The sequence below is a fragment of the Poecile atricapillus genome, chromosome 2 (genome assembly GCF_030490865.1).
Source record: "Poecile atricapillus isolate bPoeAtr1 chromosome 2, bPoeAtr1.hap1, whole genome shotgun sequence".
Lineage (NCBI taxonomy): Eukaryota > Metazoa > Chordata > Aves > Passeriformes > Paridae > Poecile > Poecile atricapillus.
In genome coordinates, this window is record NC_081250.1 from 88,698,211 (window position 1) to 88,723,963 (window position 25,753).

At 37.9% G+C, this 25,753-nt stretch overlaps 1 protein-coding gene across 2 annotated transcripts in view; it reads right to left on the minus strand.

Moving 5' to 3' along the window:
* Nucleotides 1-348: 348 nt before the first annotated feature.
* The window catches only part of MOCOS (molybdenum cofactor sulfurase), a 213,433-nt gene continuing 188,028 nt past the window's right edge, over nt 349-25,753 (minus strand). The window contains exons 10-15 of one of the 2 annotated variants that reach the window (XM_058830908.1): nt 22,687-22,768; nt 18,364-18,488; nt 17,668-17,773; nt 13,552-13,678; nt 11,190-11,294; nt 349-4,008 (exon numbers count right to left, since the gene is read on the minus strand). In XM_058830908.1, coding sequence (XP_058686891.1) covers nt 3,862-4,008; nt 11,190-11,294; nt 13,552-13,678; nt 17,668-17,773; nt 18,364-18,488; nt 22,687-22,768 — 692 coding nt within the window. In that variant the 3' untranslated portion in view covers nt 349-3,861. Of the gene's footprint in view, nt 4,009-8,873; nt 9,115-11,189; nt 11,295-13,551; nt 13,679-17,667; nt 17,774-18,363; nt 18,489-22,686; nt 22,769-25,753 lie in introns of those variants that run through there. The other variant, XM_058830909.1, reaches the window with a different exon arrangement.

The window sequence follows — 25,753 nt, forward strand, 5'->3', positions numbered from 1 at the left end:
CCAGGGAAAGGAGAGGGAAATAAACCATCTCTTCTCTCACCATCTCACCCTTGGAGAAAGCTCCAACCTCTGGATAAGAGATGGATTCAACTGGACTGACTGTACATATTTTAAAGGAAACCAGTGATTATGAGCTCATTTTGTGCAGGGCCTGAGTGTGCAGGTGACTGGAATGTGGCTACACAGCTGGAAGGAATACCTCACCTGTGAATCCCAGCAGCAATGTGACATCCCTTCAGTCCTGAGCCACATACTCATCCATGTGCCCAGCAATGTCTCCAAGCAGAACTGAGCACCTCATGAGCTCGAAGGTCAGGAATGCAACCATCACCAGCAGACACATCAAACACAATATCTATTTTATTGATTTAATTTCCAAGGAAGTTAAAAACCAGATGAAAGAACATTTGCATAGCATAATCTCTACAATTTATGAAGAATAATCACATTTTTAATGCAGTCCTTCATTTTGATTTGGGTGTAATTTTGACAGAAAGATGACCTAAAATTTTTATTATACTTTGAAGGACACCATTGAAAGTATCTAAATCATAATCTGAAATGTCTTAGTCATATCAGAAAAAAACAGAGCTCAGAAACTTCTCCTAAAAATGCTGATTTCTGTTTTGTGATTTCAGCCTCCTGGCTATTATTAGAGCTTGTAACAATCACCATTTTTACCTTGAGATTTGAGAAGGAACTAAGTCTCACAGAGAATGGAATGTGTCTGAATAATTCATTGCAAGTAAATAAGGATTTGGTTTTCAAATATATAGAGGACTTTCTACATATAGCACTCTGGTGCTATATTAATATTATATTATGCTGTATTAAGTACATTCATTATCCATATAAGGCAAACATACATCTGCAATTATTCCAAAGGTTTCATTTTGCAGTAGTCAGAGTATTTAGATCAAAGAGGCTATATCCATATGAAATAGTCTTATTTTCTATATACTTGAAAAGTTAAGAAATTAACCCTTAGAGAAAATATACTTTTTATATAGCGTTTCAAAGTGTTTATGCCCCTTTTGTATCTGCAGTCCTTGGGGTTGCAGTATGCTAAATTTCTTCTTCCTCTGAATTATTTTTTCACATTATGGGAGGGATGTTCTTTCTGCAAACTTACAGTGCATGCCATTTAAAAGTGACTCTTCGTACTTCAAGATTTTCCACAGTTTTGGCACCTAGAAGAATTTGTCTCCATCGATGGAAAGACATATCAGTACTGGCAGGAACACTCCACTTACTAGAAGGGAAATGTTATCCTTTATTTAGCTGAAAGATTCCTTATGTATCTTCCATCAATCTGAAGTGTTGTGACATTTCCTACCACTGCACCACAAGGACGTTCCTTCTGGGAAATGCAGACTATACTAATGAGTATGTTCATACATCAGAGAAAATCTTTCTTTTTCCCCTGTAAAATGGCAAAACTATTCTTGATCTAATATTGCTAAGCCACAGCAGAGAGAATGTGTAATTGACTGTAAACAATAGGTCAAAATGACCAAGCATGACATTTTTAAAGTTCAAATCCTCTCATCCATAGTTATCATACATTGCACTATGGATACTCACAAACAGTATTTGTCAACCCACTGTGTACCAAACTGACTTATTTTGTACTAAATGTAATAATGAGTGAAACAGAGCTTTTTGAGGTTGTTTTCAATTTCCTCTTCTAAATTCTGTGCCACGTTAAACAAATGCCACAGTGGTGAGGTGAAGAGGACAGAGCAGAGCACCAGAGATGACTGAAGTTCAGCATACAACAGGTCTCTTCATATTTAATCTGCCAGAGCTATGCTGGCTTTCTACCCAACAAAGCAATGCTCTGCATAACAGAAAGGCAAAGAGTGAAGCAGTTAAGAGATTTAGATAACAGGAAACTGCTTTTCAAGGTTCCAAAAAAGCCTGCTCATTACAACCTCAGATAACTGACTATTAGAGAGATAAACCCCCTGCTTTTCAAAGTAGGCATCAAGGAGCAGACCTTGGGCTCTGAAGTGGAAGGTACAACTCTGAAAACAGATTCTCAGTTTACATACATATGAAAAACTTCTCTCTTTCCATGTATTTTATGGCAGATTGTAAGAAACAGATAATGTTTCTTCTCATTTCCATTACAAAGCTCTGCTGAGAGACTGTTCCAGCTGAAGTGAGTAAAACCAGTTCTTCAAAAGAACAAAAGAAAAAGGAAACCATTATGCATTTAAAAAGAAAAAAAAAAAAAAGAGAGAAAGAAGAAAGTGCATTTTTGAATTCTGATTTGTGCACTGGCTGATGAGCTTCCTTTTTCCCATTCTATTCTGCTCTGTGGTAGTCGCTCTCCTTTCAGAATGGCTGTTGGACCAACTCTTTCACAAAGCCGCCTGCCTCCCTCCGGGGATATGCTCAAACAACTCAAGGACTGCTTCAGCCAGAAGCACTTTCACACAGCTGGAGCCAAAATTGCCCCAAGGAAGATCTAAATCATATTGGGTGAGAGTTTTTACTGTGCTTTTAGCAGGGTCAAAATTTCACTTCCCAGATGTCAATGGAGCAGCCAGTCTAGGAGAATTCTGTCTTCCAGAAGGACTTCCTAGAAGCATGAAATCATCCCATGGCTAGCTAGACACCTGTTGAGGGTCATAAAACATCTGGCCTCAATGTATTCAGTCTTGATTTACACAGACTTTCCATGTGGGTTTTCATTTTTGCTCCATGTCTTCCTATATTTATTTTTCGTAATTTTCCCAATAATTGATACTCCAGACTAAGGTTTCAGACATTTGCTCTCATAAATCAGAAAGCATGAGTCTTGTTTAGGAGCTTCAAACAGCTGTTAAAGAAGGGCATTATGAAATGAACAAACAGTAAGAAAAAAAATACTTTGACCTGTTTGAGATGGAGAAGCATTCAAACTCTCGAGTTCCCTTAAGTGGCCATTAGACATTGCTGAGGAGAAATGAAGTTTGTATAGAAAATGACTGTATTACTTGAAAAATCTCTAATTAGAAATAATGTGTCAGCATCCACAAATACATAAGGAAAAAAGAGTGTGGAACTCATGGAATCATGGAATAGCTTGGGTTGGAAGGGACCTTGAAAATCATTTAGCTCCAACTCCCCTTCCATAGGCAAGGACATTATTACACAGAAAATCCCAAGGAAGATATCATGTAAAATAAATTGCACGGAAAAGTAACAAATGGAAGAGAAAGAAGTTGAGAACAAATGGATGGCATTCCTTCACAGGCAATGTGTTTTGCAAATGGCATCCTGAATCCTCATCATCTTTGTGCCTTGTTGGCATTCTCACACACTACTTCTGAAAAAGGAGATACAGATTTCTCAATAATTCCCTCACTTCCGTTGCTTTCAGACTGTCTACACATCACCTTCAGTTTTCTTTTGGAAAAGCTGAATGCACTGCTACTCTCATGCCACTCTCCCACTGTTCTCTTCCCACCCACATTGTTTCTAAAATATGCCTTGCATCCTCACTCCTAATTAGGGTTTTGATGAAGCAGTAGAAGGAAGTAGTGTATGATTGTGTTTACTTTCCTTCATCAAGATGTGGCTTTCTGACAACAACACTGGGCTTGTTTTGGGAGTCATCTACCAGTAAGACTTGATCAAACCTGTTGCATCCTGAAGCAATTGTGCAAAATAGAGTTATGGCTGCTGCAACATAATCACAAGCAAAAACATGTAGGTGAGCTGTAATTATCAACAGTTTTGCCATCTGATAACATTTACAGCAAACAGAAAATTATCAGAAGTAAATGAGTGGAAGCTTTTCCTTTTTTTTTGAGTAACTGACTACTGACTTCTCCCTGTAGTTGCATAAAAATTTCATCTCCACCAGAGACTCTATCCTGAACGTTTTTCTTCACTAGATGTCGGAGGCTGAATTTCTGTATTCTCCTTCAGCACTGGAAGTACTTGAGATCCAACTGATAAAATATCTGAAAAGGAGGAGAGCAAGGGCTGGTTCATGAGGTATATGCCGAAGTTTGTCTGAAAAAAAGCAAAATATTTATTAAGATGTAACACATGTTAGAGTAATCAAATCTATAGAGGATCTCACAACCTGGACATGTTTAGAAGAAAAATACTGCTTTAAGAATAAGGAAGTATGTACCATGTCCATGTAATTAAGAACATTCTTAAGTCATTAATTATAACAGGCTAGTAAACAGAAGCTAATGCCATGCTATTCAAGAAGAATAGCTTGAGTAAGTGGATAAATAACACTATTTCATTATGAGCTCCATAGTATGATATATGTAATTCATACTCCCTCACAACCTTATTTAATGTCTGCTCTGGCTGCTTGACAATTACAAGTAATGTACTGTCACAAAGACTCTGCAGCATGGTTACACTGGTATGTTCCAACAATGAGGAAGTCTTGCATCTCCTACCATGAATTATTTGCTTTGTTAACAGAACTTTATTCTGCCTAGCCTTTGTGAGTTTCCCTTCATTTGTTTTTATGAATATTTTAGTATGTTCTACAGAAAATATTCAGAAAGTTTGTTTTATCATTGCTCCCACTTGTTGTTAAGTGTCATTACCTGTGAATCCATCCTGCATAAATAGTAGAAATACTTAGAATAGGTCTTTGGGATATTAAGTAATAAAGAAAAGAAAGGAATATCCACTTTGCCCCTGACCATGCAACCCTCACAGGCACCAAAGACCTGATCTGACTGTCCACATTCTTATGTGAGATCTTGATCACTAGCAGTTGAGTGTTACAGTTGTGGGTGTGATCTGGAAATGTCACAGGAAGAGACTGGTGTGGTTTTGTGGTTTTATTTTCCAGCAGTGGGGAATTTAGAAATATGCAAGAAAAAGATTTGTCATCTCGTGACAATATTTTCCAAAGAATTGGATAATAGTTAATAAAAAAATATGTAAAGTAGGAAAAAAAGAAACACCGAAGATCATGTTAAATTGATAACAGATTTTTAGACTTCAGGATGTCTTTGCTCTTTAAACTGAGGACCCTGGAAACCCAATATTCATATTCTTGTCTCTTTCTGTAGGTTTCAAAAAAAAGTATTTTGCTTTGGTAGACTACAGTTAAAATGTACAAGTCATTATAAAGTGTAAAATAAATAAATAAATAAGCAAATGAAATTACTTAAAAACAAAATTCTATTATCCTCTATTTCCTGATTACATTTACTGCCATTGTTCAGTTCAATGATCCTGAAACTGAGTGAATTACATTTAGAGCAGGTTTAAAAAAAATAGTAGGTAAAAGGGCTTGCAATAAAGAAAAAAAAAAAAGATGAATTACAGACTAAATATGAAGGCAGTATGTTGTCTTTTACTCTTTCACTGTGTAATTAAATAAAGATGCAGCAATGAGGTAATGCAGAACAGTTATCAGTCTTTGAAGAATTCATGAGAGGTAAGATTGAGACTTATTCCCAAGTAAGAGAGATGCTGTAAAGCAGAGATCTATCCAAACATGGCCTCAGACCCTGAATTTGTGTCTTTCTGTTTCATTTGTAATCCTAAACATCAATGAGAAAAATAGGTCCTAAGCTTAGGTGTTTTTGGTTACCTCTGCTATTCCTTCATCTCAATGTAGACATGTAGAGGACATGAGCTGGACCTATCAGGCCTATCCTACTGCTGGCACTTTTTGGGTACCAGTGGCTACAACACTGTCAGTGCTTGGTGGACACAGGGTACATCCTTGTGGTCAGTGTTCTAAAGTTAATGCCGAGGAATGACTGCAGCACTGTAAGATCCCAGCCCACTAGCACAGTGACTCTGTTGGATCAACTGTGATGCTGTAATGGTGTTAGTAACTGTTCAATTTAAAATATTAAAGTGCATAGTCTCATTTTTCCATTTTTCCTTTTCTCTCATTAGTTGACAAGTTTCTCCATTGGCATAAATGACGTTTTTTCAGCCTTGTGGTTAATAAGGTGGATTCACCTCCTATACCCTAATGCAAAAATGACAACTGCCATGATTTAATTTTTTTAAAAAATCAGGCAATTATAAAACAAATGCTGTAAAATTAATACTAATTCATGCTACATCACATTTCTCACAGGAAGGAATTTTATAACTCATCCATGTAAATGAGCTTATCTGATGCATGAGATGTTCTTATTTATATTTACTGTATTGTCATCTTGATGTACCTTAAAATGAGACTAAAATAAATCTGGGCAGATTGTTCACTGTGAAGAACTTTATTTACCAATTTTTGTTATCTAAAATCATTTAGCAGGATTTTTTTTTAATGCACCTTAAAACATTCAGAAATATTTAAGAAAACACATGTTTGAATGCATCTTGTCTCCAGGAGCTCTCAAAACTGTTTTAATACTGGTCTTTAGTATTTTCCTTCTCTGATTTGGCATCTAAAGTCTCAGTGTTTTTTTCAGTGAGTAATGCCTAAGGAGTTTCCAAGGTGATGATATACTGATGGTATACAGATTTTAGTAGTAATGCCAGTTTAGAATTACCCACCTCTTTTTTTTTTCTTTGTGAATGTTCTTAAACCCAAAATTTAGCCTTTGATGGCCAGACGTGGATTTAACATCTTTTAAGGAAATTTCCCTGTTTTTTTCAATAATTGCAAATAATGACTCAGCAAGTACTGATAACAGCAATCACACACACACCCCTGCCAAGCAACCACAAAAGCTGCATCTGCCACTTCAGCTCTGTTTCATGAGAAAGACAAAATGTAGCAACTGGCCCTTCTCACATTTCTGATGAAAAATGGGGCTTTCAGACACAGAGATTACACCCTGCAGAGTTATTACAGTGAACTGCATAATCTCTGCCTGCTGCTTCTACCTTTTCCTGACTTCAAGGGCATTTTATTGTGCATATAATCTTCCCAGAACACACCAAGAACTGGGCAGCGAGTGCAGGACTGTGAACTCTGTGGCTTTATCTGGCAGTAGAGACTCTTCCCACGACTGTAAAATGTTACAGGGACAAAAAAATTCACAGCTTCTTGATTAGAAAAAAGCAGACCACTGCTGGGAGAAATAGAGAAAACATACATATTCTTGCCAATAGTGAATCATATGATAGTCATCACACTCACTTAAAGGAGGAGCTACGAAATGCTGTCATTATTGCATGTTGTTTCAAGTTAATTTACTGTATCAACAGTAATATGCTCTGCTCAGAAATTCAGTGACAGAGAAATACCCTGTGTGCACTATCCCCTTTTGTAAGACAGAAACCTGAGGGGCTACATCTGCTGAAAGCCTGAGGTGAGATGCCTTTGAGCTCCTAAAGAATGAGTTAACACAGAGTAGAACCTGGTAGAGAAATACACTGCTAGAATGTGTAACAAACACATAAATCATCCTGCATCCTACTACTTAGCTTTGGATGGGTGAGTTCTGGATTTTGCCCACAGATGTAGCTCTCAGCTGCCATATCCCAGCAGATAAATTTACCTGTCCAGATCTGATAATTTATTCATACAGTAATATAACCTCCCTCTCATCCAAAGATTTGGGAGATGCAATTATTAATTTTTTTTTTTTTTTTTAATGTAATAACGTAATGGAAAATATGAGAGAGTGGAAAAAAAAATAGGAAAGTGGAAAGGAGAAAAAATAGGAGAGCGGAAGTACTCACTTTTGACATACTGATTTTTTATATTGGACAAAGGGAAATTTTTAAGCTGGTGTCAATAAAACCCCATGTTGTTCTGTTGAAAATATCTGGACTGTAGAATGTTTCCTTAAAAACTGTTTTTTCTTTGCTCTACCTTAAATAAATGCATTTTCCAGTTCAGCCACCAATGAGAAAAGAGAACCATACTATTTCAGAGGCCTATTAATTACAACAATCACTGTTCTCAAATGCACCAGATATTTGAATGAAAAGCATTGCATGGTATAAAGCCCTGCATTACTATGAAAATAATGATAATGACGCATCAGATATGAGGCTATTTGCTATCCTTGCTAACATTTCAGTAAGCAATTCAAAGGCATGGCATCTAACTCTGCAGGAAAAGAAGATCTCCCAAGGCACAATGAGATACTTAAAGGAGGATCAACAGCCACTGGGAAAAAACACAAGCCTTTTAGTGTATGAAGGCATGTGCAAACATAATGGATTTCCCTTGATGTACTGCTATCTGTACATTTAGACCAGGGCAGACTGCTAATGCAGTAATTCCCTTTGCTACCTTGACAGCAAGTCCCAGCTCATAGCACTGCTGAAAATCTACCCACAGGGCTTCCGCTATCATTAGCACTAAACAGCATCTGCAAAACACCAAAGAGACGCAGGAAATCTGTGTTCTCCCTTTTCCATCCATGTGTGCGCTGCGTCAGGTGGTGAGGCATGTGAAACAGCATGTAGCCATTTGCTTAAAGGAGCTAGCTAGTCTTTCCTAATCTCCAGCAGTAACAGAGAGCACTCTGTCACATGAGGAGAGTTCATCCTTCCTTTCCAGTCAAAAACTACAGAAGAAATCCTTTACGACTCTTTCTTCAGAAAGCAGAGCTCAAGTTCACTTTATAGAGGTGTTTACATTTTATGTCTAACAATGACATAAAAGGTGTTGTAAAAAGTAGCTGGCAAGACTTCAGCACTTTTATCAGGAAAATGCTTTACATTTATCAGGAAAGATGCAAATTGCTTGTGTGGCTAGTTATAGTAGCTGGTTCTGACTTTCAGCTGCAATCCATCTATGCAAAGGCTCCATCTTTCAGTTTGAAGCACCAGGTTCTCAGCGTCTCAGAGGAATGGAGAAAAGCAGGATTTTAAAAATAAATATCGAACTACCTCTCACAAGCCTTACATTATTTAGGTTATTACTGAAGTTCACTGGCAGTGCTGCCATTTGGGGTACTTGTTTGATAAATTTCAATGTAATTTTTTCAGGTTCATAATCTTGGAAAAAACAAAATAAAATGGTAAATATTGACATCTGTCTCCCTTTTCAATGTGCTGTGTCTTTAATGTTTTGGCAATCGACTTGCTACAGCAGCTTTCCAAAAACCTGGGAAATTATCTTAAATCTTATTTTTCTCCAACAGTTTTTTTGGAGTTTGAATTAGATTATTGACAGATGGGAGCAAACGCTGCTGAATTCCTTCACTGAATCTGCATCTGATAAAAAAAAAAGAAAAAAGAAAATGAAGTCTATTAGATGACTCCTTAGCAGAAAAGCACATGGTAGAGATATGAGTCACCAAGGATTAGCTCTGTGATTTAACACAGCCACATGAACTTGATGTTCTTTCTCTCTCCCCACTGAGAGCTGTGAAAGGTTTGGATCGACGTCCTCTGTTAGGTCTGCTGAGCACACTAAAAATGCCGTAGTCTTTCCTGGGTGCTGCTCCCTGATAATCAGCTGGTGCCCGTCACCACAGAGGTGACCTGCAGGAGCGATAGACTCAGAGGTCTTCTCGGACCAGACCAGGTAAAGCTACCAGTTCAAACTCTCCCTTTAAATTGTCACCTATGCCAGGGACTCACCCTTATGCAGAGCAGGGCATGCTCACAAGATCCCATCTGCCAGCAGCGCTGAAGGCTGGGAAAAAAATAAAGGCAGGCTGAATGCCCGTGTGTTTGCAGTGTGAACATCGGCGCAGCCGAGGGAGAGAAAGCACTCCCCCGCGGTGATCAGCAGCGCCTGCCTCGCCGTGCGGCTTTTATCAGGTGCCAGCTTCTTCTCGAGAGGCTGGATTGCTCTCTTTGCCTTAGTCCTGTTTGAATGAGCCACTTGGTTCTAGCAGTGCATCAAGAAAATCTCTGCATTGTTTAGTTAATCAGAATGAAAGAGGAGCTCATCTTTGCTGTGGGAAACATGCAGAAGATGCTTTGCCTCTCCTGAGAATCTGTATCCCAAGTAAGGTTTTGCCGTTTTCTCACTGAATACAGAGTGCTTTCTCTCTACGGAGGTTTCAAGTCACAATCCAGTAAAACCCATATGGGCAGAAAAGGTCCTCTGCATACTACACCTCATGTGGCAGCAGGGAGCATTCCTGTCCCGAGTGCCCAAATGTGCTCTGAAGTGTCCCAGATGCTGCAGCTGTGGCTCACCATTACTCGGAAAGGGCCCTTGTCCTCAGGCTACCCACCGTGGCCGGGAGCTCATCTCACAAAGGCCCATGTTCTGTGGTGACCTGGGGCAGAGCCTGCTGAGCAAGCCAAAGTCACCTCAGGTCAGTGGGAAGCTGTGCCTCGACAGCCGGCCCTGCCTGTGTCTCCCCCAGCTCACTGCACTGGGGTGGCTCTGACACTGAGCCAGAAGGGCTATTCACCAAGGGTAACAGCCAACGAAAAGAAAGCCCTTTGTTTGCTTAATGAGTCACTGAGAAGAATCAATTTATTTCATTTTATTTTATTTTTTTTGTCCAAACATAGAATGCAGTATTTGTAACTTGTTTGTGCATTGTCTGGTTGAATGATTTTCTGCCTATTTGTTATTGCTCTGTGCTGGTGCTGTGCCTTGTCTCTGGTGTTTGGCGGGTACTGGCAAAGCTCCCTAGCCCCAACTGCCAGAGACACTTTAACAACAGAAGCTTAACCAACAGGAAGCAATGAATTTTGAATAAGGATTTTCAGCTAAGTAAATACGTATGAGGAGATTTGTGGAGCTTTTGGGATGCCGAACTGTCTAGCAATCATCTGAACACTCTCCATTCCAAGAAGTAATACAACCTTAGGAAGCAAGACCTCAAATAAACACCTGTATTTCACACTTACTTTCTGGTCACTTTCCTAAGCAATTACTCTCCACTTTGACTATATTCACATCTGCTCTGTTTTTCATGCTAACTAATTATTCAGGATAAGAATAAAGTTTAGTCTTACACACCGACAATATAATATCAAACAGTTTCTGATTTTTCAGTGTATTTCTTTTCTTAAAAGATATCAGTGCATCAGCATGTGTTTTTAAGACCAAAATAAACACACTGTAAAGAAGCACATATGGAAAAAAAGCAAGCAGAGTTAAAAACAATGCATATTAATAGTCCATTTCTGAATAAAAAAATGTATTGAGCATTTTATAGAAGTAAACCATGCCATATCTGGGTTGTAAGTGCATCCTCTTTTTACAGAAAAAATCCAAATGGTATAACAACTCATCTGAATATTCTCTCAGCAGGTATTTCACTACTCATGCAATAGTCATTACATCTTTCATTACAACTATTTTGAAGTACTGTACTGACCTTTCTACCTCTGGCAGCAGACAGGGATTGCAGAATTTCTTTGTTTCGTTCCCCAGACTGTTGATCAATGCAGATTATTTGACATCTGCTACATGGACCCACAACCTGAAATTTTAGTTAAAGAAAGTTCATGGCTGTTTATCAAAGAAGTACAGCATTGAACAGTACAAGCTTCCAACCATCATAATATCTTAAACACATACCTTTTGCATACTTTTCCTGTGGTTTTCCAAACTTTCATTATGTAAAAGGTCAAGTCTGTTCACCTAATGTGAGGTCTACTCGCAAAAGTCTCACTGAATTTTTAATTCACTTTTTTCTTTTCTTAAGGGAAACTTTCTCAGAGACAGAATCTGAGAAATACCAGACATTTACATATTTGTATTTCCTGATGGCTTCACTTCTGTGGGTTAGCAGGGCTGCTTGTCCAAAGAGCTGAATACAAAATTAAGCCAATGCCTCAGGATTCAACCCAAGGAGGATTTTTTTGGGACTGTTTTAGCGCAGCTGAAATGCACAATATATTTCTTATATGCATGACACTTTTAGAGACTCAGAATGTAAAATATTTAAATATACAAGTTTACCTAATCAGAAGAAATAATTCATCCTCTATCATGTATTATAGATTATGTTAATACCATATGTAATTGTTCTTAAAGTTAATTGTTGTTTGAACTAAAGTATGTTTTTACGGGGAAAATAAAGAAAACAAACGCTGCAACAAATTTCTTCTTAGAGCTTTAAAATGGAGAAGGACGACATATTGCACTTTCACTTAACACTGCATCCCTAACTTTAGCAAAGCTGTACATTACAGAAATTCCATCTTACAGTACCCCAGTATACACATTCTACTTTTGTAAAATGTGCCATAAATTTCAAATAAGGCAAATAATTAAGCTGTATACTTCAAACATTTTATGTGCTGATCTGAAGTGATATTTCAGGTTTTTGAAATGCATCTAGACTGCTTGTATAACTCTTCAGTGTAATCATCAACACCAAACATCAGCTCTTTTAGAAAATTATTTTCTACAGCTCTAATTTTGTTTTATTAAAAGAACAACAAGACAGAGAAGGAAATATTTTTTCCCTGCTTTACTTTGTTCAACAGCTTCTACTATTTTTGCGGGATAAAGAAGCATTAACATAATTTCTATTTTCTCTTTCTATTTTCTCTAAATTCTCTTTCTATTCTTGCCTTGTAATCCTAAAGTGTATCAATAGCAGAAATAGGAATGCCTTTTATTTTGTCATTTTACAGTAACTTACTAACTGGATCCTCAGCTGAACTCCCCAATGTAACTCCAGCCTCCAACAACCTGTACACCACAGATTTTGTCCTTTGTGTTCCTCATTTCTTACCTACAGGACATTTTCCTCAGTTTTCTGCAACCCATATTGCAGCTTACTGATCAAAGTACACATAAGAAAGAGAGCAGATAAGCAATATTTTCCACCCTTGCTGAAAAGGTTTCTTATGCTGACCAGAAAAAAAAAGGCGTGATGCCTATCATATCTTCTGGATTTGACCTCAGTACCCCTGTCATTCACACTTAAATTATAGTCTCTAAGAAAACAATGAATAAACCACTTTCACATCCTAGGCAAAGCATCTTCAAATACATATTTCATATCTCTTGAGCAGACAAATTCAGCAGAACATTTAATACACACGTGCTTCTTTCCCTTAGGTGTCACGTGTACCTTTTACATATTTTTTGTTAAGAGTTTTTCTTGAAAGAATGTATTTACAAACAAGGTCTGACTCTTCAGCATTTTCCTTAAAGTATAAAGGACCCTGTGTTGTCAGCTATGATATGAAGCACAACATACCAAAAAACCCTACCAGGCTAGAATTAGAAACATTCCTTGAGTGAAGACTAGGATAAGATGTATACAACAGAGGGCAGTAGACCTTGAGTGTTCACTTGTATTCATGTCCAGTCTTTTGGCAATCAGTTGCTTGATTTGCAGTAATGTGAGGCTACATTTGGACTACTGTGCTTAACAGCAACAAGTATTCTCTGCTGATGTGCTGACTAAATATGGGCTGTAAACTCTGCCTCAAAAAGCCTGATTATTATTCAGTCCAGATAGATAAAGATAAGAAATGCTATGAATGATGAAATTCAATAAAAGTGTGGAGAAATATGGCAAAATCTCTTAAATATATTGCAGTATGTTTGTCACAGGACACATCACTGGTTTTGTTTTTTTTTTACACACTTCATAAATTTCACCTGCACAAAGTGTGCTGTCCATATTCCAGGCAAAGCCTTGCAAAAATTGGTTTGTCTCCAGGAATCAAAATTCTTTGTGATACACTGGCACATGGACAAGAAAGAAAAGGTCATACCTGGAACTGCAGAGCACCTATTGAAATCTCAGCCCACTCTTCCTCTTCAAACGACTCTGGTGCACTGATGACAATGTTGGCACGGAAACGTCGGATCAATTCCTCTGTTTCCAGTGGCTCCTTCAATCTGCCTCACAGAGTTGACACAGCAAAAGAAAAAATAAAATTATGAACTAATTTTGCACTAGATGCTTGTGCTGTAAGAATCTGGTGGCTCATGTGATAAGCAAACACTTCTCCAGAATAATCTGGACCAAGTTTTATTACAAAGGCTATGGAAAGGGCACAAAGTATTAAACTATAAACCTCTCAACTATAATATGTAACCATCTAGGTGGCTTCTTCAGAGGTATAAGCTGGAACTGTTGGTATGAAAACAAGTAGACGGGTGATTGTGAACCATGCATATGAGAAAATTCTCAATTTGTTATCATATGTAAGGCTAATGGTAACAAATAAAAAGATCTTTTCAGTTAGTAATCATTTGACTTGTTAAATATTGTAGAAATAGAAGCTTCTAGAACCAAAGACAAATAAAATTTTATTCTGCACATGCTGCAATGTCAGAAGGGACAAAAACAGCAGTTGCTGAAGGTGAAAAAGGCCAGTAAAATTATTTTATGAGAGAATATATCCCTCATATTATTATTATTTGCCTTTGGGAGGCAGCAGATTCCACCAAACGATAGGTGTTTTAAAAAAAATTAATCTCGGTGTGGTGATATCTCCCCCTCTTTATAAGCATTTGAGCTGCCAGAGTGTAGATTTGTGTCAGTGTGGAGAATGTATATGAGACAGAAAGAGCAGCACACTGCATACAAATATCAGAAATCTTGCTGCATCTTCGAATTGTCATTCTTCACTCTTCTTTTAAAGGAGAACTTGAACACTACCAGAAAAAAAAATAAAAAAAGACACTGTAAAATTTGCCAGAGGGTTGTCTCAGTGTCACTGTTAGTGGAGAAGAACACTTCTTTTTGCATTAGCTGTTAAGGACAATTTGATCCTCCATTTTTGATCCTCCATAAGCTGTAGCCTGACAATTTTGGAGTATGACATCCTACAGCAGAGGCAGAAACCTCGATAAGCAGTGAAGAGAGGTATTTCTGCCTCAAATAAAAAAAAAAAAAAAAAAAATAAGGACATACAGTTTAAAATGTATTTTAGTTAGAGAAAAAACATGCAAAATCAAAGTACAGGGAAAACTTCTCATCAAGCAGTCTTGGCAGAGGAGGCCTGTTAGGTAAAAAAAAAAAAAAAAAGAGCTTGGTGTTATGTAAAACAGTCTGGATGATCTTCTCTAACAGACAAAAATGCGTGAGGATAAACTGCCTGTGCAGACTTTTAGCCAAACCACAGAATCCCAGCTCCACCAAGCCCTGGTGTTCACAAGGGCTCCAGCAGCCTGGAGGTAGAAGGTGGGATGGGAAGCTGTAAGGCTACAGGTTTTCCCTCAAGATCCCACAGGTAATCCCATGGCTGAGACACCATTTGTAACAAATGCAGGAGGTGGGAGCCAACGGGAAGAGTAGATTATGCCAGTACTCATACAAACAAGGAGGAAAATAGCAGTTACTTGTGAACACGTTCAACTATGCTGCCGTACTTCCCAGCTTTGCTGTGGGCTCTTGGAGCTTGGTTGCTGTAGAGCCTCTAGTTTTCAATGTGTTTTGCAAAATCTAAGTGCCTGCCACCCCAGCCTGTATTGGGGGGGTGGCACCAAAAGCCCCAGTAACCTCAGAGCTGGGCTTGCAGTGTCCTGAGGCAGCTGCTGAAAAAAACTTCAAGCTTCTACTAATCTACCCCTTGCTGCTGAACTCAAAGACTGCAGTGCCCCTATCCCTGGGCTCTCTGCCTTCGACCTGCACGGGCTCACATCCAGAATACCTCACCTCTCTTGCACCTCCCCCAGCCCTCAGAAATATGTATAATTACTTGGCAACATGTATCTGAGTAAATTTCCATTATTTCTCCTTCCACTAAACATGCATTGGTTGGATGGAGTGGCAGGTACATTCATGCTGGAGATACCAACACAGACTTGTTTTGAAAATCAGTGTAATGTGCCAAAGTCAGCCTAGGTGCTTTAGATTGTCACAGCAGCGGGCTCTGTGATGAAGAATGCATTACTTATATTTAATAGGCAAACCTGAAAATTAGTATTTATATCCTCAGGGTTATATTTCTAACAGTAACATTTGAGCATTAGGCCAGGCCATTGGGATTTTCATAGAGGTGACCTGTAATGGAAACACCAGGAGATGAATGTCTGCAGGTACATGTAGCCCTCCAACAGTACACTGCATTCTAATTTTTAATTGAATTGCTGTTTCTGTTTTAGATCACCTCTCAAGAGCCAAGTGCAAACTGGAAGACTAGTTTTTACTTATGGAAGATACAAAGTGAAATTATGGAAACTTAATTGAGAATTGAAATTGTTTTGTAAAACTTAGCAGGTTTCTATTAAACAAAACCACATACCAAGAAGCTAAATAATACTTTCTAAACACCCTCAAATAGTTAATGAAGACCCATAAGTGCAGTTCTTTAAAGCATATTGGATAGTTCTATATTTGGAAAGTTCATACACCATGATTTAGTAACAGTGCAGAATGAGGGTGCTGTATATCTGAATTTACTTCTCCAGCACCCAGAAGAAGCACTGCATGGCAAAATGCATGGAAGGGAGGACACTTCCAACTCACACTTCAGGGTGGGAAGCAAGAGGCTTCTCAGCCACCATTTCAGCTCTGGTCACATCTGGAGTTTCCTTTGAGGAAAGGAAGATTACAAGCCTAGTTGTGCTGGAAGACATTAGGCATGAAATCAGTTTACCATCTGACATTGAGTATTTTATTGAAGTTCCTTGTTCTCCTTTGTCCTCACTTGTTGCTTCTTACTCTTCATCTTTGCACTCAAATCCTATATCTGGAAGGTTCCTCACTGAGTCTTATAACGAAAAAAGCCCTGAGCAAGGGATGTCTGCAAGAAGTGCCCTTCCAAGGAGATGTAACCCAGCCAGTCAAGCCTCACAAGAAGGCATTAATTGTCACTGAGAAGGTGACAAAAAAAACCCAACAAAAACAAAACACTGAGAGATGGACCGGTTCAAACCTTTTCTACACACATTTCCCACAATATTCTAAAAATGTCCAACTGTCTTCTCTGAAAGAAGGAAAATCCTTAGACAGTGCAAGCTCCAGTGGTCTCAGTGATGCTTCATTCAGTCAGTGGTTTCAAATCCTGAAGCTATATACATATCCTGCTGCAGATATATAGACACAGATATTCCTCTTCTACTCAAAGCAGGAATTTTCAATGCAGGGGATGTGTGTGGTGGGTGTGTAAGAGGAGAGGAGATGACTCCAGGAAGAAGCAAGAGAGAAGTTTTGAGAGACAGAAACAGGGAGTGCAGTGACAAATGCTGGGGGTGTGGGATGCACAGACCTGCATGGAGGCCTTGAGGGAAGATTTTTTTTGTGGAATCTGAACCTTTCATAGATATATTCAATAAGAAATATATCCTATAGTCTGTAAATGAAAATTTGGTTAGTAATGGGTTTGTTATCTTTGAACTATGGACTGACTCTGTGTTTCATTTGTTGCTTCTATCTCCCATTTTTGTATAAATAAAGCCAAATTAAATTAAGAAATAAAATTATTCCAGTCCAGAAAATACTTTTTAAGTATTTCTATTGTGCATATTTACTCTAAATTTTAATGATTCCCATGGAAGAGAAATAGTTCATCCAGTAGTAAGACTTTATATTTTTACCTGCCAGACAATTTATGTTGAGAAAACCCACTTATCCTTGTTCTTCTGACAAATAGAAGCTGGCTGGTTCTCAATAATATCTTTCCACCAAATCATTTGACAAAGATTTCATTTAAATTTTCCTAAAGATCATTGGTAGACAGATGATGCTCATGCATTTAATCTAAATTTTCAGAATTCATAAAATAATTAGTAATTATAGCAGTCTAGTAGCTATATATTTTGAATGTTGAAAAGTAACTATCTTTAAATTTCCACATGAAACACCTATATTGGCATTTTATGGCAAGATTCTGGAATCTAAGGTCAGTGAGAGACATTTTGAGACAGAAGCATCTTACCTTGCAGAAATATGTTCTTTCAGCTGCAGAATGCTTGCTACATTTATCAGGAGGTACTGTGCTTCATTCACAAGAGAGAGTGAGAGGTTTGTAGCAGATGACAGACCTAAAAAACAATCAATCCAACATTATAAAATGATCATAAAAATTAATATTATCACCTCATCTTTCCTTTGACCTCTTACTCAGTCTTATTAATAGCTTATTCATTTGGTTCCAGGCACTAAAGAAATATTCCAAGGATGCCCTCAAACCTGCAAATGATAATGAAGTAATGCAGTTAGAAACTGGGATGGAGATGAGATTTGACCAAATTTGAAAAACAGTTTACAAGAGATATATTCTATGCATTTTCACTTCTCTTTCAATTATTTTTATAATGAATAAATTATTTTTTATGAATTTTTAATGAATAAATTCTTTGATTCTCAGATTTTTCATGATCATTTTTCAAAATGTTCTTGGAGTTTCCAAACTAAATCATGGCCATGATGATAACTTCACCCCCCTGTACTGGTGCATCTGTATTTTTTCACCAAATTTAACAAAAAGTCAGTTTGGTTATAAAAATGATGACTAGATCAACACTGGATAACTCTTTCAGCTTTTATCAGGGTACCTATACTCTTAGTGTGAAGTCCATGAGCCTGATGTTTGCATGAGGAATCACAAATATTTTTAAGAATTACAACATACCTTTTGTATTTTTCTGATGGGGCCTGCTTTTCACGTCTGAACTTTGTCTTATCAAGCGACATTGACGGCCAAGAAACGTAGAGAGCCAGTCAGCAATTCTCTCTCCACAGTCATATGTTTTTACCCTATTACAAGAAGAGAGGAGGTTTAAATTTGATTGCCCAAACTGTAATTTGCAAAACAGAAGACAAACTGTGAAGATGTTTATTCTGCTTCTTTCAATACAAAGTACAGAATCCATATTGGCTGATGAATGTTTGATGTAAAACTCTGCATGACTCTAACTCCCCATTTCCTCAGCTTTGCTCCATTCCTCTTGAAGTCAACTTTCAAAAGATCTAATTTAGTTTAGTACAGAAAATTACTGTGGAATAAAGGATTAATCACAATGCTGAAGACACTGACTCTCAAGTACAATAAGTGGTTGCCCATATAACAATATTAGAATACAGTATTATGAAATAGTCACACTCTGGTCTGTACTTTTTACTAAAAACAGAGAGGAATGATCTGAGTTCAACTTAAAAATGCTCTGCTGTGTGTAATTTTTAATGATCCCATCAGGTACAATGATGTTACTTCTCTAATTTAATTTGTGTTAGTACAGACATTTCACACTAAAACATGGCTCCACTAAACGAGGCCAAGTATCTCTCTAAAGATGATTTCCATTACTTGTAAAATGTCTAGTGATTTATGCAAGCTGGCAATAGAATTTTCTTCTTTACCTGTAAGTAATCTTTCCTAGAGGGACTTTGAAATCACCTCTCTCAATCCAAGGCGGCCACAAATCAGACCACTGGAAATTGATCCTGTTTGACATTAGATTCCTCAGCTCTGAGTAAACTTAATGTCAATCTTCCAAAATCCAGACATCTAATTTGAATCAGTTGTCTGGGTTTCACTCACAGATGATGGAAAGAAATAAGTAGTTCCAAACTTATATTGGACCTCAGGATGGGATGATTCTCACTGTGGGAATATTCAACTCTCCATTGACTACATCAAGAGATTTGACTGAAATCTAACTTTAAATGTAAGAGGAATGTGAATTCTGATGCTGATCTAGGGAGTATTCCTGTATCAAGGAAAGTGGTCATGTTCCTATGCTCACCTTGATGTCCTACCCAGCCAAAGAAGTTGATCTGCATGGAAACAATCTGATTTGTGAAACAAGAAAACAGCTACTCACAGCAAAAGGTGCTAAGCCCCAGGATTGAAAGGAAGTGGCATGGCTTTGCAAAATGCTCTGTAGGGTTCAACTGAATTACACAGGTACAAAGCCACCAGAAGTGAAGCCAAAGAGATTTTATAATCCTGCATGGATCAGGTATCTCTTCAGTGCTTGTTCTTAATTTTGAATTATGGTGCAGCTCTGCATCCCTCTCCCCACTCAGAGTGGACAGATGTCAACCACAGATGCATCCAGCCAATGATACCCTAGAACTGGGATGCTGTTCTGGTATGAGTATGGGATGCAGGCACTGTGTCAAGAAAGAGGCCAAAAGGCTAGTGTCCACATGAGATTTCACAGTCTGAACTGTGTCCTTGCCCACCACTGTGTTAGGGAGAAGGCTGTTAATGAGAACACATGAATCTTCTGTGCTAACAGTGCAGGTGAAACAAATTCCTCCAATATTCTTTTCGACTTTCACAGAGGTACTAGGGGTGTTTAAAATCTCTCCTGATCCAATTGCCTCTGGCAACCTGTTGGAAATTATACTGTATAAGTCAGGAAGAAAATTTTGCCCTCCTTTTATACAATTATTGCTTTGAGTCACAGTGGCTGAGATAGAGACTCCCACCATTCTTGGTATTTCATCACATGTCACCGTGTAGCTTTTGTATTCCAAGACTCCCATGTTTTCAAATTGCTTTCCCTTATTGTCAGACCATTTTCTGAGCAAGTATCATCATCTCTTCAAGGTCTTAGTCAAAGTCATTCTGTTGTAGCTCAATTCTACTTGTTTTCTGCTTGTGTTTATTTTCGTGGAGTATAACTTTACATCTGTCAGCATTACATTTCATTTGGCACATGTCAGGCAATTTATAAAGGAGAGCCTATTTCTCTCTGATTTCACTTGCTGTTTGCCTTGAGTTTCCCACTCATCTTTCTATTATGTCATTTAGCTTCAGTGCGTTACAACTTGTCCCTCTAGCAGGGTAATTTACAGAACAAGAAACAAGGACAGATGAAGTCTGAATATTGATCCCACGGGATATAATACAACAGGCTCAGTTCACCTTGTTCTTAACTACACCTTTGTCTTCTACCACAGCTACACTTCCCTTGATCTTTTTGATATTGCAACCTGTCAAAGAGGAGGCTGTGTCCTTGCTTATTTCAGTAGAGCAGCAACCTTGAGCATTTAGGGTCTTCTATAACATCAATCCTATCAACATTAGCTTCTGCTTTCATCTGTCCATTGTTACACACTGCACCAGAAAGCCATGTCCCTCTGATGTGAGCAGCACATGCTGATAGACAGCCCCTGCTGGGATGAAGGCTAGCACTGATGAATTGCTTCAGAAGGGAAATTTGGGCTCATTAAACTTCTGTGGCTGCTGCAAAATTAAACTGCCTCACATGACTGCTTGCAGATTCTGTATCATGTACTTTCCTCAGTTATCTCAGTCTAAATTCAGAGTAAGCCAACAGAACTGGATAAAGTAACAGCATCAGAGCACAGAATCAATAAATAAAAAATACATTCATTAGAATGTATTTCTTTTGAATTTATTTCTTTTGAATAAAAGCCTTTTAACAAAGACCCACTGCTCACCTTAGACACTGCAGAAAAGACCCCAGACCACAAATCACCTCTCATCCTCTTGCAAAGCATTGCTTTTATCATTATTTTTGGCCCTGGAGGCTTCTCTGCTGAAACACTGGAAACTGGCATCAATTGCTATTGGATCTGTGAGCAGTTTTAGAGTGTCATCAATGTTGTTGTTCACTCAACCTGCCTTACTTCCTGATTTGTTTATTTGCTATTGCAGTCTACTCTGTGCAATCTGCTTTCATATTTGCTTTCTTATTCATTCTGTCCTTTCCTTCCTTCACAGAACTCTAGGAAATTTTCCATGAAAACTTCCAATTTGATACAATAAAAATGACAGTCAGTTATTTGAAAGAGAAGCTACAATAAACAGTATGGCAACAAATTTTATGCACACAGAGAGAAAGATAACTCAGGCTGTTTTACAGCCTGTAATAGATGGGCTTACCATGGGGAGGCTAGGGATGAGTCAACACTAAGGGAAGTGGGACAGATGGTTAAAACAAATGACTCTTGGGTGGATTCCACTACCTGAGGAAAATACACTTCTGAGGAAAAGATCCTCTTTATCATCTGAATAGCTAGTAGAAAAGAAGGAGAAGATAATTTTCTGCATGGCTCCATAGGGAAATTTCCAGGTCTTCTGCTGGTTTGTTTATGTGTTACTCAAAGAAGCAAACGTAGAGGGTTACAAAGAATTAGTATACCTTGGTGAAAGGAAGACATAAATCTTTAAGTGGCTCTTTTAGTTCGACTTACCGAGAGACTCATTGAAAAGAAACATAGTAGATGATGCAAATGTACTTTAGGAAGGCACTTGATACACTGCCACTCAGAAAACTTAATGAGACTGCGGGAAGTTCTTAGAAAATATGATGAATAAACACTTAAGTTTATGGATAGGAAATAAATTTATTCATAATGCTATATTCACTGAAGTGGTATGTCTCTTGATTAGAATGAATGTTATTTAACTTACATACCTGTGCGTCAAGATTGTTAAGGGGACACTGAACGACATGGGTGGTCAAAACAAAATTAAAAAGGGCTATAAATATGGAAAGCTGTTTATAACTTTAGAAGTTTCTAGTAATTTTAAATCCATGCAGTGAAATGGGAAAAGCTTCCAGCATCATCACTATTAAATGTGGGAACTGAATTCAAGTTCTTCTGAGACCCCCAGTTGGCATTTGGAGGTAACTGGGGACACCTTCTCCTTTTCTCATGCTTGGAGCAAGTAAAAAAAAATCTCACTCATTCCAGTGAGTGTAAGTCAGTTTATTGTACTGTCTCTCCTCTCCTTTTCAAGTTTTTAATTTTTTTTTTTTACTGTTTTCTATCAGACATGATGGGCATGACAACTTACTTATTTAAATCAATTTATTTAAATTTAAATGTATAAGTTTAAATAGGACCATTCTCCTGGTTCACTAATCATTCATTGCTTTCCACCATTTTCTCAAGGACTTCTGTGTACATCTGTCCACATCCTGAGTGTCACTACAGAGATTTTCAGCTTCAGTACCTCTCTGCTCTCACTTACCTGTGTGAACAGACTTTACTGTCACAGATCACAGCCTCTTTTCCAGTATTGTCTTCTAGCGGCACAGATATTGGGTCCATGCCTAGGTGAACAGAAAGAAAGTAATGTTAAATAGAAAATGTATGAAGAATGATAAGATCATGAAAAAAGTTCTTATTTTTGCTTCTTTTCACAGTCACACTAGCCTCACAAACAGCAAATAAAAAAAATATTTTTTCTTTTTGCTAGAATTATATTCTCTGCCGGCAGGTGGCTCCAAAAGATAAAACAAAGCACAAAGGCTGCAGATGACCTTGGTGCTCAAAGCATATTAAAAAAAAAATAAAAAAATCATTTCAGCTTTGAGTAACTTCCTTCTCTGTTTATCTCAGACAACAAAAATGGCACAGAATTACGGCCTCAGCCATGGTTTCTGTTGGATGGATGGCTCCTCTGACAAGGCAGGAGATGATGCTAGACACTGTCATGTTGGACTAGAGGGACTGAGTGATCTAAAAGATGAAAGATGGAGAAGGGGGGAAGAAAAAACGAGGCACAGTCTGTTTAAAAAAATAAATATACTCTGAGATAAAACTACAATAATTTAACAACAAAATTTATGGAAAATTGAGAATGAGACAATCATTCCCATCTATTCATCTCCAAGTTCAAACCAGCTGAGGATTGATCTATCTTAACAACTGCTCCCACATTTTTCTCATCTTGAACAGAATAAGGCAAAGAGATGGAAAGGATACTGTAGTTTGCTAGAACCAAAGAGAAAAGCTGGACTACTTTTCTTTCTGTGAATTGAAAACAATAATCTTAAATGAAGAACCAAGTCTTTTTACTGTGTGGCTGCAATCCATCCAACTTTTCCATTACACTGCAACAGATATTGACCAAGAATTTGACACCCTCCCTCCCCCCAGTTTCCTAGAATTATAACAACACATTTTGATATTATATAATATTGTAAAACAACTAAGACTCATGCTCTACCAGCACTGTGATATGGTGAAATCAAGTTGGCTTATTTTCTTCTGAAGAGTAATGAAATGTAGTTCAGATTCATTGTAACACAGCTGTCAACTCTGTTTCATGAATGTTTTATAAAATAGAAAGTGGTCTACTTCTTCTTTGGTTAATTATGTTAGTTTATGTCATAAGTGAAAACAGAGAGGGAAAAGTTGGGTTCACTTAGGAAAATAAGGCAAAAACATGTAATAAATGCTTTGAACTACCCTGTAACAATCTGAAAAAACCCAATATTACTGTCTCCTTGACTAGAACTCTTGGACATTGAAACAATTAAACATTAACATAATTCCTTCTGAAAAATAAGAGTTTGAAATATTTCATCCTGCATGCAGTCTTAACTGTTATATCATTCAAATACTTCCTAAGAAAGGCATACTCACGAAGTTTCTTAAAATGGAATTTCAGGGCTTTAAAAAGGCTTTTATACACCAGCAAGTGTATCACATTTTTATTGCACAGTACACATTTTACAATGATGTTTAGGTCAGTTAAACATTGTTAATTACAATTTTATTCCATCTTTAAGGCAAAAAAATAAAGTAGAATATTGCCAGTTACTAAAATGTAAAAGTGTCATTCTCCATGGTCATTTACTTGATAATAAAATTCACAGATGTGCTCACAGTATTAATATAAAAAAATTCTTATCGTTATAGCTCCTATTTTCAGTCAATGAGGAAAATCAGAAATCTGTTATTTCAATAGACTGAAATATAAACCATTCATGTATATTCTTTCATCAGTGTATGCACTTAATTCCCATTATTTTTATTGGCAGTAACACATGACTATTTGAAGGCACAATAAACTCCATAAAGTGCAATTAGCTGCTCAGTTTTGCTAGCATCTTTCTACTCCAATATTTTAAAATACCTCCTCGACACTCAGAATTTCTCCCACTGTGCAGTGGCAAACTAATGCCCAACTTGCCAGACTAATGCTGATTGTTAGCTAAAATGGAAAGAGAGAAATTAGTCTTTTCCAAAAATGTATTCTCTGCCAAATTCTGTTTGGCTACACATTTGTGTAGGTCAGAAACAAGTGCAATGTAATCTGTGCTCCCACGTATTTGATGGAGGAGGACAAAGAGATTTCCCTTGGTTCTCACTCAAGTAATAGGATTTCTGGAAATGAAGGCACTTGCTCCTGCCCACCTTTAAGTTACTGGGAGCCAAACCTCTAATAACTTCAGTCAAGACACAAGTTGTTTCTTTCCATGGGGGCTGATTCAGAAGTAGGTACACTGATTTTCTCTAAGTGGGTTCTGTGATAGCAAGGCTTTATTGCACTCTTAACTGTAAACAAAATAGGAAATGCCTGCTAACAATCCCATAGCCTAAGAAAATAATTCTGATGAATTAATAAATGCAGTTTCTCAAAATTAAAATCTCACCCCCTCTGCTGAAGAAAAAGTACAGTTGGTGAGAGAGTACGCACAAGTACTTCCTCTCCCTCTGGTCTCAACCCCTTCATCAGAGATCTGGGAAATACCTGGAGCTCCCCAGCTGCCATGCAAGCCAACTAATTTTGCAGGCATGCCAGGCAAAGATCCTAAGCCTTCAGGCAGCTTTGGGCTTGTGTAGAGCCCCACTCTGCCATCCTTGCTACTCACAGTGGTGGCACGATTGTACAGCTGGGCTGGTCAGACAGCAGCTTCTGCCCATCCACATCTGAGGCTACAGACACCCAACAGGCAGGGATTAAAGAACAGCCCTGAAAGCCCTGAATATTCACTATTCTCAGTGAATAGAGAATTCAGCAAAAGGTGTTAAAATAGTTACAGTCACACCAAACCATGCCGACAATTTTTTTCCTGGACAGAGAAGGCAGAGAATGTCAAGCCACATTGAAATAAAATAGCCATAAACAAATTTTCTGCTAATGAAAAGTTCTAGAGAGACAGGAAAGCATGTGCCTGGAGGGGAAGAGAGAACAGACTCATTATGTTTTAAAAGTGCCACAGATAAAGTCTTCACCATAATCTAATAGTGCAACAGCAACATGCTCTTAAAAAACGCCGTGTACTTCAGCTGGTGGGAAGTAGCCG